Here is a 14,574-nt window from a genome sequence, read left to right on the forward strand (position 1 = left end):
GGAGAGGGGCAGAAATGCCAAGGGCCTGGATAAGTTCAAGCGTAAGAGAGCCAAGGGGCCAGTTACCTTGATGGGCAAGGAGCTGCGCAGATGTATACATCACAAAAGGAGCAGGGTCTATGGCCCCAGGCCCCGGCCGGGCGCAGACGGGCTCGCTTTTAGGCGAGCCTTCGGCGCGCCGCCGGCGTGTCCGCTGCGCTTCCGGGTCAAGAGAACCATTTTATGCCTGTGGGGGCGGGAGGGGCCAAGCACTAGACCGCTCGCCTGCTCCTCGCCTCACTCAAGATGGCACCTGAAGTTACCCCAAGCAGCAGCTACTCGTCTGCAATGGGGGGGAACACACTTCAAGGAGAGCAAATAAAGTTACATGCAGGTGAATGCCAGCGACTGAATCCTGCCCACTCCTCCCAGAAAAATATAAGTAGGCTGCTCCAAGCCATGGCTTTCCTATGTGTTGTGCAAAGAATGTTCTATGCACTGTAACAGAAATATTAATACATTGTACAACAGATCAGGGCATAGTCTTGGAACAAGAAAAGTCACATCCCTCATCATGTGTAAAGATCAGGGTATGGTGCTAAGCTGAGGAATGCTGCAACCTGTTAATCTGCAGCATCTTGTGAAAAGAGAAACCCTCAACTGCTGACCAGTGCACTGTCAATGCTCTTTAGTTGTTTAAGTGCACAGGTCCCAAATAGATGTCAGAATATATAGATCAGGGGGGCGTGGCTTGGACAGCCAGCATGGCGGACGCGGCTTAGCAGAGCTCCGTCCCCGCCAGCCAGATATCCGCCGATTGATCCTGTCTCCCCCACTCTAGAGCGACCCGGAGGGTGGCATCCTGTATCAGACGCTAACGGCCCCCCACCGGCGAAATTCCGGCTGCTTGGGAGCACCGGGGGCCTGGCAGCAGTGGACAAGAGTGGAGCGGCCTGCATGGCCCGCTGCAGCCGGGGGCTTGAGTTTCGTGAGTCCCGGCTGGCGGAGGGCGGAGGTGCCGGGGGCCCGGACTGTGAGCAGCGGGCCCGCATCGGCGGGGGTCCGCAGTTTGCCAGACGATCCTGGTGGTGGTGTCTGGGCCCCCGCTGGCTGCGGCTGCCCCCTGGGGGGACCGGCGGACCCTTGGCCACCGTGAGGAGAGGCTGCGCCAGGGCCTAGCCCGGACAGAGCGGCAGGGTACTCGGCGTTGGGGCGCCTCCCTGGGCGGTTCCCGACCCCCGATCTGCAGTGAACCTCCTTGGACAGCGCTGGCCGGACCCGGGTGGGCCCCCTGTTGCATTGGTGCTCTACGGCCTGGACGGAGGCGGAGGCAGCGGCAGAGAGTGCGGCCTGTGCAGCCGGGGACCTCGATTTTCGTGAGGCTCGGCGGTGAACTTGTGGCGGCGCTGGGGGCTCGGCCCTGGCGGGGCAGGCCCAACGTGATAGGGGCCGCTGCGAGTGGCTCTCGCTGCATCATCTGGGGCCCTCACTGTCAGCGGGGGTCTCGGGGTGGCCGCCGGGCCCCCGGCCCCGGTGAGAGGCGGGAGCAGGGCAACCTGGCCTGGACAGTGAGGTGGGAGCTCGGGATTGGAGCGCGCTCCCAGTGTGGCATCGGACCTCAAACCTGGTTGTGGACCTTCCCGGAGGGCCAGACAGTAAGGAGGTGTGCGGCGCCCCCCAGACCTGGGGAGGCCCTGTGGTCAGCAATCCTTGAGGGGGCCTGGGGCCAGTCGAGCGGCGGCCGGGTCGCGGAGAGTGTGGTCCATAGGGAGTGTGAAGCCCTGAGATCGGGAGGAGTGGCCTGGGGACACTAGTGGCCATTGTGACAGCGGAGGAGATCCCTGATCGTCGCTTCGGCGGCCGGGCCGGGCTGCGGTGGGACCCGGGGTGGAGTTGCCAGCTACGCTCCAGGGGGTCTAGATGGCAGGACTCTGTGGCAACATCCGGGCAGTCATGACACGCGGAGCAGGTGGTGGGGGGCCCCCCCAGACATGGCCCGATTGATAAGTTTACGGGGCCCAGTGGAGGAGCGGGGGCCTCGGGTGGACATCAGGATGCAGGGCCATCACCCAGTCCCTGGACATGTTGGAGGCAAAGATTGGTGCGGTGGAATCTGATGTCATGCTACTGCGCCAGGACCTAAGGAACGCGGTCGCCCGCATTACGGAGGCCGAGACACGCATCTCTGGGGCGGAAGACGATATTGTGACCCTCAAGCGCAAGGTGGCCAGCATGGATTCCGCTCAGAAGGGCCTGGCGCTCCGCGTGGAGGATGCGGAGGGGCGCGCCAGGCGCAACAACCCACGCTTTGTCGGCCTGCCGGAGGGCTGCGAAAAGGGCAACATGGAGGGCTTCCTGGCGCAGTGGCTCAAGAGCTGGCTTCCACCTGACACTTTATCTCGGTGCTTTGTAATTGAGCGGGCGCATCGGGCCCTAATGCAAAAAACGCTGGTAGGGGCATGGCCACGGCCAGTGATTGCTAGGCTCTTAAATTACCACGATAGAGACATAATTCTAATACAGGCCAGAGCGAAGGAACCATTGCTGTATGACAATCAACGTGTCCTGATCTTCCCTGAATATACTCGCATGGTACAACAACAGCGGCAGTCTTTCACAGCGGCCAAGGCTCGGCTGCGTGACCTGAAAATACCGTACGCCCTACTTAATCCGGCCCGCCTCCGGGTCGTGTTTCAGTCCCGCACTCACTTCTTTGAATCCCCAGAAGAGGTGTTCACCTGGACAGACGAAACAGTGTCGGTGAGAGCGCATACACCTCCGGGGCTAGACTCTGACTCCTCCCATGGCGGGACGCAGGTGCGCTCCTCCACCCCCCGAGAGGCGAGGCGGAAGGACAACTGGAGGTCCAGGTCAAGGCAGCGGTCTACGTCGGGCACTGCCTCGGAGAAGGAGAAAGGAGCTGCCGGGAATCAGACGAAGGGCACCTGAACGTTTCAAGGGACATGCTGTTGATATATTGCAATTGCCCCCTATGACTGTGTCGTGCCCTCGGGTATTATAGGCCCCCAACAGTATGGGTGTGCAACATGGCGGAAGCGTTTGGATGTTTCAGGATGCGATTCAAGGGTGGCCGGGGTGGAGGGAGGGTTACACACGGGCGGGGGGTCCCTCAGTTGTGGGTGGGTGGTTGAAAGTTCTTGGGGGGTAGGGTAGTTCCATAGCTATCCATTGGTGTGGAGAGTCATCGACCTCGTGTTGGGGGTGGAGACCCTGCTACACCGCGACAGTTTGTTTCTTGAGGTATGGGGTGGGGAAGGGGGTTGGGAGCAGGGTGGGTTGTTTGATTTTGGTTCGGGGGGGATGCATGGTTCTGGCAGAGTAGCAAAGGTGGGCGAGTGTGCACATTCATGGCGCGTGTTGTGGTCCTTTGATCCAGGGGGTCCTTGATGTCGTGCCCGGATAGTGGGGCCGGTAGGCCCGGGGGCTTGATTCGTGTCCTCAGTTGGAATGTGAGGGGAGTGCTGGACAAGATAAAGCGGGGGCAGTCTTGAGGCAGGCAAAGAGGGCGGGGGCGGATATAGTGATGTTGCAGGAAACACACCTCCTAGGTAATAAAACGCTTTGCCTCCAGATATGGCTATCATAAGGTCTTTCATGCCGGTTTCACCAAAGGTTCCAGAGGGGTGGCCATCTTGGTACACCGTAGGGTCCCTTATGTCCATTCCACTCATTGGGTAGATGCACAGGGCCGCTATATATTTATATATATATATTTATTCAGGGTACACTAGCGGAAGAGCCCATAGTGCTAGGTTGTGTATATGCCCCACCCCCCTTACAGTGGTCTCTCGTGGAAAAGATTTTTGCAGTATGGGCAGACATCCCGAATGTACTCGCAGTGGTGGGTGGTGACTGGAATGACATCATGGATAGTGCACGGGATAGATTCTGGCCGGGGGGAGGGAGTGTAGCGGTTAGTCCCACCAAGTTGAGGGATATGATCAGGAACTTGAATTGGGTGGATACCTGGAGGCACATGCACGGCGCACAGCGAGAATATACCTTCCTCTCCGCAGTTCACAAATAGTTTTCCAGGCTGGATTATATATTTGTCCCTAGGGCGGTTCTGGGTATAGTGGTGGCCGCAGACATACTGCTGCGCGGGCTGTCGGATCATTCCCCCACTGCTGTAGTCATATGTCTGGATAGGCGCGACAGCCATTTCGCTGGCGTCTCTCCGTCTGGCATCTGCAACTAGTGGACTATCAAAAACATATGAGGGAGGCCATAGCTCACTATTTGTCTGAAAATGAGGGGACTGTGGCGGACAGGACGACATTGTGGGAGGCAATGAAACCCACACTGCGGGGAATAGATATTGCTTGGTGTGAGGCCATAGACCACGCAGAGGCGGAGATCAGGGATTTGGAGCATCGCAGCAGTGTTGAGGGGGAGGACCGGACAGTAGGGCAGCTATTGCTGGCACAGCAGTCATATGCCTCGCTATTGGTGGATGAGGCACGGCAGTTGTGGTTGGCGACCCGTAGTAGAGTATATCAATGGGGCGATAAATCAGGGACGATGCTCCATAGACTGTGTCAGGGCCTCTCTCAGGGTTAGACCCTCCCGAGGATTCAAGATGACACTGGGTCCCAAGTCACGGATCCCAAGAAGTTAGCTAAGGGCTTCGCGGCCTACTACGCTGAACTATATGCCCCAAATGAATGCATTTCCGCAGAGTTAGTTGACAAGTTTATAGCGGATCTACCGCCGCGAGCAGTTTCGGATGAAGCCCGAGACCGCCTTGAGCTCCCGTTGACGGAGGAAGAGCTGGGGGTCGCTCTGGGTGAGCTGAACACTGGCAAGGCTCCCGGCCCCAATGGCTTCCCCAGCGAATTTTTCAAAAAATTTCACCTGCAATTTGGGGCCCACTACAGGGCAGTGGTAGAAGAGGCTAGGGAGCAAGGCTGCCTGCCCCCGGACTGGAGACATGCTGAGGTTGTGGTGTTTCACAAGCCCGGACGGCCCCCGGAGCAGCATGCCTCGTACCGCCCGATTTCCCTTTTAAACGTGGAGGCCAAGGTTTTGGCCAAGGCGCTGGCTAATAGGTTATTACCATATATTACAGATCTTATACACCCTGACCAGGCTGGCTTTATGCCTCAACAGGCGACACGGCATAATATCAGGCGGGCTCACGCGCCGGTGGCAGCGGTTCGGTCTGCGGGGATACAGGCGGCGCTTTTCCTGGCCGACATGGACAGGGCGTTTGATTAGCTCAGTTGGACATATTTGTTCTCGCTCCTGCCCCGACTAAATTTTGGACCCAATTTTATGGCCTATCTGAGGTTGCTATACACGGACTTGACGGCATCGATCAGGGTGGCGGGGGTCTCGTCCTCGAGCTTTGCTATCGGGGGGGGGTACCAGGCAGGGCGTTGAGGCATGGGTGAGGCCGATAAATCCATTTAAATGGTTGGATTTATTGTGAGTGGATCAAAGACGAGCCGAGGAGCAAACCTAATGCCATCAGCTAAGCAAGGAATCACGTTACCATCCAAAAGATGAAGTGCGGCGTCCAAGAAGCAGGCGCCGTGCTGGTACACAAACCGAGGGAAAGCAAAAAAAAAAGGAAGGAACATACGTTAAAACAAAAAGCTAGGCCACACGTAACAGGGGCAGATGGCTGGGAGGGTTCGATACACCAAAAGGCTGGACTAATTAAGCATATGTACCAAACAAAAGCAGGCCTTTAGGAAGGGCATGTGAAATGACGGGAGGTACTTTAAGCACATATTCTGGATACAGCAGCAGCACATGCACTGCCTGGGCTCAACCTTAAAATAATGGAGTCAAAAGCATAATAGAGCAGAAACAATATACATTTTCCCATGATGAGAAGTTCAAACTGAACATTTCTCGTGGCAGAAACTGAATTTATAAAGTATGATTCATGGAGGACACATCCCCTGCTGACTGCCTCAACCAGATCGATGGGTAGTTTGTCTAGAATCACACAGCCTGCTGCATCTGACCTTTTCATGGGGGAGAGTGAGAGCTTAACTGCTTAAGTAAATCATTAATTTCAGCGTTTTTTTCTAACTGTATTAGCTATAAATTGGAAGACGCAGCTTAACATTCGACCTCTGACTTTGAATGCCAAGCAAACATGACAAGATAAGAACAAGAACAAGAATTAAAAGCATGGTTTTTGGAGAACTTAAAAACCACGAAATCCAAATGCAAGGTACTTGAGAGACAATGGAGGCGTTCTTATTCCCCCTCCAGTAAGATGGCATATAAGGTAGCTCTTAGAGATTATCACAAACAATGTAAGACCGCAAGAGCTAATCATATCGCCAATACCATCACACATGCCCAGAATTGCCCGCGCACATTATTTTCTGTGGTGAAAAAACTAACAGGAGCAGACTCCATCCCTGCCCCTCCAGTTTTGAATGAGGTACAATGCAACTCAATCGCTGAATTTTTCATCACCAAAGTAGAACGGATCTACGACTCACTAGGTCTTCGACCATTGAGCGCAGATTTATCCTCTACTCGTGTGCCAGCTCACGACTGCCAACTTTCCACGATAACTAAACTCTCTGAGTGGTCGCTCTATGATGATGTCTCCTTCGCCAGCTGTCTCAAGAGCATCAAATCTGGCTCTCCTTGTGATCCTCTTCCGGCAAAAATCTTAAAACAGCTTGACCTAAACTCCCATCGCGTAGTGATGAAACTTCTTAATACCTCACTGATAGAATCATGTGTTCCACAGAAGTGGAAGCACGCGATGGTGGTCCCCTTGCTGAAAAAGGCTGGAGCTGATGCTTCTAACTTATCTAATTATAGGCCCATTTCGTTGTTGCCTATCTTTTCGAAAATCTTGGAAAGGCACATCAACTCTCAACTATCTCATCTGGTTGAGAGTTTGGGCTTTCTGCATCCATCACAATCTGGATTCAGAGCTCACCACTCTGAAACTACTCTCTTGGGGGTTACTGAGAACTTACGGCACGGTATCGATCGCGGGGAGACATCGGCGCTTATCCTGCTGGATTTAAGCGCAGCGTTCGATACCGTGTCCCATTCTATTCTTCTCACATCCCTCCAATCCTTGGGAGTTGGGGGTTCAGCCCTGACTTGGATAGCCTCCTTTCTGAGTGAGCGCACCTTCCAGGTTTTTTCGGCCAAAGCATCCTCCAAAATTTGTGCATCGGCGTACGGCAATCCCCAGGGGTCTATTCTTAGCCCATTACTTTTTAACATCTATGTTAGACCCCTGGCCACTATTGTGGAGGAAGCTGGCTTAACCTTGTTTTCGTACGCCGATGATACACAAATTATTTTCTCCCTGTCCAATAGGGAAGGCAATAATACTTCGGCTCTTAAACAGGGTCTGTCCCAAGTGGCAAAATGGATGCAGGTAAATTTCCTTAAGTTAAATGGCGATAAGACCGAGATTGTGATCCTGGGCAAAGACAAAGACCTCTAGGGCCCCCAACATTGGCCCGAGAGTATGGGTCCTACCCCGAAGCCCGTGACCCAGGTTCGCAATCTCGGATTCTTAATCGATGAAAAGCTCACAATGCGACAACAGGCCGTTAAGGTGGCTTCCATTTGCTTTGCCACATTAAAATGGCTCCAAAAAATCCTGTGGATGCTTCCTGTCTCCACACAAAGGACGGTGGTCCAGGCTTTGATAACATCTCGCCTGGACTACGGGAACGTCCTGTATCTTGGTGCCGATTTGACAACCTTGAATAAACTTCAGGTTGTTCAAAATGCGGCTGCACGGCTGCTACGCAATGTCCCTCGGAAAACATCTGCCTCCCTAGCCCTCCGTGATCTGCACTGGCTAAAAATTAAGAACAGAATTAAATTCAAGGCCCTATGCTATATCTTCAAGATAAAGCAGGGCTCTGCCCCTAGGTATCTTCATAATCTCATTCATGCTTACATACCTAGTCGCAGCCTGAGATCCGCAGGAAAAGGAGATTTAGTTGTTCCTAGATTTAGGCTGGTGAAGATGGGCGGCCGCTCTTTCTCCCATTTAGGCACTAAATCTTGGAATGCTTTGCCTGTGAGGCTGAAGTTGGAAACTGATTTTCTTCGGTTTCGCAAGGGTTTAAAAACCTGGATATTCCAGCAATAATTCTGAACAGTTTCTTGGTATCTCCACTTACTGATGCCCGGCAGTTCATGCCCGGCAGTTCTTTCTTCTTCAGTCTATTCCTTGGCGCCGGGAAACCCACTGCGGGTAGCTGTGCGCCTTATAAGTGTAAATAAAAAAAATTTAAAAGTCTGGTTACAGAAAGCGAGTTTGAAGTCGGCACAAGGAAAGAAAAACAACAGGCTTCCTCGGAAGATATAGTTTGACATTTGTCCCGTCTTTGAATGCCAAGCAAACGTGACCAGACCAGAACAATATTTAAAAGCCTGTTTGCAGAAAGCGAGGAGGGATGAACTAAATCTGGAGAGCCAAATCAAATAAAGCCAGCAAATAGAAAGCCAGAAAATGTGAGTTACAAACCACAAAGCCAATGGTAAGCAACGGGCGGAATGCATTTCTAGATAAACTTTCTGAATGTCCTTAAGATGTCATTTACAAACCAAACAGCTGCAACCTAGAGAGGGAATTAATAGTTTTGTAAGACTCTAAAACCAAATCACAAAAGGTTGCATGAAATTGTGCACGTTTGAGCATGCCTTCCTCCCCGTGGAAGTCAGTTTCAGATCCAAGACACTCTGCATTATTCATTAGGCCTACTGAAATGAAGGCCATTGATATCTTCAAAAGCTATGCCTATATTACATTGCCAAAGGGAGCCTTAACGCCAGAACACCTGATCCCACAAGGCTAATGCAAGTGGCTAAAACATGATGGTTGGACTTTGAGGATAATGGGTACCAAATCATAGGTTGTTGAATCAAACTACCTCAGATTCGGGAAACTTCTAAAAACTGAAGTCTTCGAGAAAACCATCTCCTGAAACAATTCTACTTAGTTTCACAATAGAAGAATGCCAGTTGATTGCTAAAATCATATATTTCTGGACTCTAACTGCGATGTGTTTAACGTCTTGCTGAACTATACTACACTCTGCACGAAGAGTACTATAAGGTCATTGCAAGATGACAACCAGCTCTTTACAAAACATTATAATACATAAATAAGACAACCCTGTAGCTGAAATGCTTCAAAATGAAAAGTCCTTTATTGCAAATATACTCTAAACAATATCAATGTACGCAAAGTCCTTTCTAGAACATCTAATACGTATATGTATTGCACAGTCACACTTTCGGTACTTATTTTGAACTTCTGGTTACCACCATACATCATCTAATGTCATACATGTTGAAAAATAACTGTTTTTTATGGTTTTATTAGAAAGTATAAAGCAATGAGAACATCTGAAATTGAAAGTGCTGTTTAACTGTGTCAAAAGAGACTCAGTAATGAATGAACACAACATTGTGAATTAACGGTGACTGAAGTACATCTGGCAGCACCAACAGAAAAAAACTGTTAGCTCTAAAACGAAGTACTATGTAGGCAAGATAAGTCTGACTTATCTGAAGATATTGTAAACCAGTCAGATACATTTCTACCAGGTCCACACTGAGTGAAAACTCTAAATGACTAAATAAAACAGATGTTCCTATGCAACAAACATCTTTTAAAATGAACACTTAATCTCAGCTCCAGCTTGCTACTGTTAAGTTCTTCAGCACACTACATAGTTGCTCCTTCTCCGAATGACATATTGAAAAGGTAGGAAAGTTGACATTCGCATGAGGTGGACATTATATCATGATGTCAAACAGAGAGTGCTTTTTGAGGCTGAAAAGCAACATGACAATGGACCTGGGGAAAATGATTTTCGAAGTGCATTGTGGTATATTGTGACGAACATAGTGGTGTGCAGTCTCCAAGGTACAGGGTCAAGCTGCAATATAGAATATAGAACTTAGAATGTTAAAGGTGATCAGGGACAACTTGTCAGTAGCTTTGGCAGGTGCTCCTGGTTTCTGTATGGTGAGGTGCCTTCATTAAATACGCTTTTACCTGCTCTAAACAAGCTGTTGGAGTCACGTTATTTTGGTGTGGTGGCTTCACGCTACATGCATCTAGGGACCAGAACTTAACCGGCATTTTCCACCTTATAGCCCCAATTTTAACTTTGGAGGAAGGAGTCAGTAGCTGGCATCGCGGCCACAAAGAGTCAATCAGATGATAGTATCCCCTGCTTTGCCAGGGCCACCTGCATGCTACACTCCATTTGTGTAAGAAACAGAGCTAGCTGGTGGTGGGGGCCCCACCTCTCCCTTCGCGGTGGCTTAGCGAATCACTGGGCATTTTACCCAGAGCTGCACACATGCCTGGTAGACTATGGGAATGCCCAGACATTCCATGCCCTGATGAGGAAACCACTCCTGTTGCCTAAACCCCAGAACACACCATAATAATCACTAAGATTAGGGATAGGAAAAGGAATTCAATTGATTTCCATGATGACATAGAAAAATCCTAGGGATTTCAAATGTCTCTGCCTGTCACTGCTTCTACCAGGCTGCAGGCATGTCAGCATTGTTTTGTGGGCAAGAGGCAGCAAAACTAAGCGGGCCTTCATAGGACGAGAATCTCTTTTGAATAAATAAATAAAAATGTATGCATGTAAAGAGCAAATATGGCATATCCAGCATCTTGGGCCAGATAATGATATTAGTCCTGGTAGCTGTCTTATATAAAAAGGGCGTGCTTGCTTCACAATCTATTAATAAACGTTTCAGGAGAAACAGCCTGCTGGTGATTACACCTCCATTCATATATCTGTCCGCCATTCCCCACTGTAACTTCGCTGCTCCTGTAAGCAATGGCAATCATTGCTAGTGGCCCCGAAGGAGTGTTGGCTGGGCTGAAGTCTAAGGGGGCGCAGTGCCTCCATACAGGTGTAAATGAAAGCTTAAGTGGCTATTTTTTTTTTTTTTTTACATAGATGTGTCTAAAAGAAAGGTTTGCATTGATGCAAACCGTGGAATGCAAAGCAGTCTTACGAATGGGTAAAATGATCGACAAGCAGCCACAGCTAAGAGATGTTTGCAATGTAGCTGGCTTTTATGGCCCTGTCTTCCTGCACATATAAAAGCATGCATTATTACTTAGGTATTCGAAGAATATGCTGGGCTATCTGCCAAAAGAACAGTTCACTTCAATTTAACCTCTATCATGGCGTTAAGTTTCGAGCAATGTCATGCAGGTGCGAACATGAATTTTAATTAAATTTGAGAACAGCAAATACTGCACATACTTACCTACTCAGGGAATTTGCGTACCAGAATAGAAAAAGACCACTGCAGAACATCACGAAGAGTCTTATGTCAAAGTCTGAAAAAAACAAATTCATGAAGTTGTTTATTTCGTATGTGGCTTTCAACTGACCAGCTGGGACACGGCCAATAGTTTGGACATAAATTGTAAACATAGCAAAATAAGTGCACATTAACAAAACATGGCTTCTGAAACATATTTTCCTGCCTCAAAATCCGTGGCAATTTTTTTTGTTTCTTACACTTGTTTAGAGTATAGCCCTTGGGTGGGTCAGATTCTAGGGGCATGTGGAAAAAAAAGGAAGGTGTGCACGGGACCCCCTCCTAAGGCTCATTTAAACCCCTGACACCACCACCTCCCCGGGGCTTATTTCATATATTGCAGAGGGGCAGCGTGGACCCCCTCCCCCCTACTCACACGCTGATTTGAACCCCAGGGACCACCAACAACCTGGGGCTTTATTTTTAAAACAGGAAGGGTGCCGCGTGTCCCCCCCCACCATGCCCCCCCTCCCCCAGTGTTTGTTGAAGCCCCGGAGAGAGGACCACCATCCCCCTGGGTCTAAATTAAACAAAGAAGGGAGCCAAGCGGCCGCCCTCTCCTGGAGCCAAATATGGCCCTGGGGACCCTACCCCCCAGGGTTTGCTCCTGCTATGTTCAGCAGTGCCCAACCTATGACATAGCAGTTTTCTTTCGCCTTGCAGGAACTGGTAGCTCTCGCCAAGCAAGATTGAACAAAACTCTGCTTCCAGCAAGCAGGAGCTGTCAAATCACTCCCACTTTGGAGAGCTCGGAGGAGGGTTGCTGCGGCCCCGGGGCGGGACATGGGTTACCGTCCATGCCTGTCGCTGTGTTGTCAGACTTTCCAGCCGTTTCCAGCGATGCGTCCCGGGTGCTGTTGGCCAGTCTTAAATCAGGCTCGCCACTAGACCCCTGCCCTGCCAAATTTTTGGCCGGGATGGCGGCGTTGGTGAACCCCCTGGTCAACCCTATCCTCAATGCCTCCCTGAGGGAGGGGAGTGTCCCACGCACCTGGAAAAGGGCGATGGTAATCCCCCTCCTGAAAAAGCCTGGTCTTGATGCCGAGGTTCTGGCCAATTATAGGCCAATTTCACTTCTCCCGGCTCTGGCCAAGATCACAGAGAAACATGTCCATGGCGTCTTGTCGAGCTTTTTAGAAGCCAACAATCTGCTCCATCCATCCCAATCCGGATTCCGTCCTAATTTCAGCACGGAAACGGCGTTGTTGGAGGTCTCGGAGATCATCAGGGAGACCTTGGATGTGGGCGGCAAGGCCATGTTAGTCATGTTGGACCTGTCGGCGGCCTTTGACACCGTCCCCCATGAGGCGCTCCTCGCCAGGCTTTATGACATCGGCATTAGGGGGACGGTGTTCAAATGGTTTACATCTTTTCTTGAAGGCCGCCGCCAGACGATCTGGGTTTCCCAGAGCTCCGCCGAGATGCCGCCATTGGGAGTCGGGGTTCCACAGGGTTCTGTGTTGAGCCCGTCGTTGTTTAACATCTTCATGTCCCCTTTGGCGGCTGCGGTGGAGGCCTATGGGGCCCAGATCGTGTCCTACGCCGACGACACGCAACTCCTCTTCACATGCGGTAAAGACCAGGCATTTGATGGAGAGAGTATTCGGGGCTGTCTGGGAATGGTCTTCGACTGGTTCCAGCGGAACAGTTTGAAGGCCAACTCCAGTAAGTCGGAGGTCTTATTCTTTGGCTGTGCCACCGACCCTGAATGGCGGCAATGGTGGCCGTCTGACATGTGTCCTCCCGCACAGTCATCACAGGTTGCAAAAAACCTTGGTGTCAAGCTGGACAACAAGCTCTCATTGAGAGCTCATGTCCTTGGGCTGGCCGGCACCTGTTTCGGCATTCTGAAGATGCTCCGCAAGTTCCTACCATTGCTGTCTGTGGAGCATAGGCGGATTACTGTGCATGCGCTCATTGGATCCAGGTTGGATTACGCCAACGCCCTTTTCCTTGGCCTTCCTGATTATTTGGTCCAGCGCCTGCAGGTGGCACAAAACTCTGCTGCCCGCGCCATTTTTGGCCTGCATAGGCGAGCACGAGCTTCTGGGTTGCTGCGTACGCTTCCCTGGCTGCCTATCCGGAAGCGGATCATGTTTAAATCTCTGACGCTGATGCACAAAGCATTGTTTGGTTTAGGTGCTGGATACCTGCAGCGAAGATTGGCCTTATATCGCCCAGCCCGCTCACTGCGGTCCGAATCTCTCTTTAATGCCGTGGTCCCGCGTGTGAGGAAGGGCCGCACTGGGGGGCGCTCCTTCAGCTTCAAGGCTCCCCAGCTGTGGAACTCGCTTCCGCTGGCGCTACGCAGCACCTCCAATCTGCTTCAGTTCAGGAAGAGCCTGAAGACTTGGCTTTTTAATCTTTAGGCTTTTTCTGGTGGGTTTTTCTTTTTTTTTCTTTGTATCTGTTGTTTCTTGTTGTGTTATTCTACACCGAGCTGCCTGTGGAAAGCGCCGGGACACTCTTTTAGAGTAGCCGTGCGCTATACAAACTCAATATAACATAACATAACAACTTATTAGACGCAGAGTTTTCATCTGTTTCCCTGCCCGCTGTCATGCGGGCAGGGAAACAGTTGAAACTATTGCTCCTGCACGTAGGGAGCAGCATACTTAGCAGCTCCCTGCATGCAGTAGCAATGCCAGCTCCGCAGAAGGTGGGGAGCCGGCTGGAACCGCAGGGGTCTTGAGGCTCCGCCTACCTTATTGAATTAAGGCCAGGCCCCGGGGGATTGGGTTCCGGGGCTGAAATGTGACCCTCTTGCCCCACTGAATAAGGGGGCACAAAATCAAGAAGAAGGGCAAAACAGAGGGCAGAAAAACGAGCAGGAAAGGAAATACAAAGGGCAGAAAAATTATTAGAAAGAGTCAAACAGAAGGCAGAAAAACAAACACAAAACAGAGGGGAGATATATGAGCCGGAAAGGCAAAACAGAGCAGAAGTGGGCGAAACTGAGGCCATTTAGACACACACACACACCCACTCACAGACCTGCTGACACTCATGCACCCACTCACAGACCCACTGAGACACTCATGCACTGACTCACATACCCTTTTCTATACTCATGCACACACAGACCCACTCAGAGACTCATGTACTCACTCACAGTCCCACTCTGAAACGTTTGTATCCATTGACAGATCCACTGAGATACTCGCACACCCACACATAAACTCATGCACCCACTCACAGACCCTCTCACTCACGTACCCATTCACAGACCCACTAAAAGACTCATGTACTCACTCA

The 14,574-nt window shown here is 50.9% G+C and overlaps 1 protein-coding gene across 1 annotated transcript in view; it reads right to left on the reverse strand.

The window, feature by feature from the left end:
• Positions 1 to 14,574, reverse strand: part of NEMP2 (nuclear envelope integral membrane protein 2) — a 281,558-nt gene that overhangs the window by 152,502 nt on the left and 114,482 nt on the right. Inside the window, exon 4 of the mRNA XM_078680390.1 lies at positions 11,263 to 11,335. Within this exon, the coding sequence (XP_078536516.1) occupies positions 11,263 to 11,335 (73 nt within the window). The remainder of the gene's footprint in view (positions 1 to 11,262; positions 11,336 to 14,574) is intronic.

This window comes from Lissotriton helveticus, chromosome 3_1 (genome assembly GCF_964261635.1).
Source record: "Lissotriton helveticus chromosome 3_1, aLisHel1.1, whole genome shotgun sequence".
In the NCBI taxonomy this organism is placed as follows: Eukaryota; Metazoa; Chordata; class Amphibia; order Caudata; family Salamandridae; genus Lissotriton; species Lissotriton helveticus.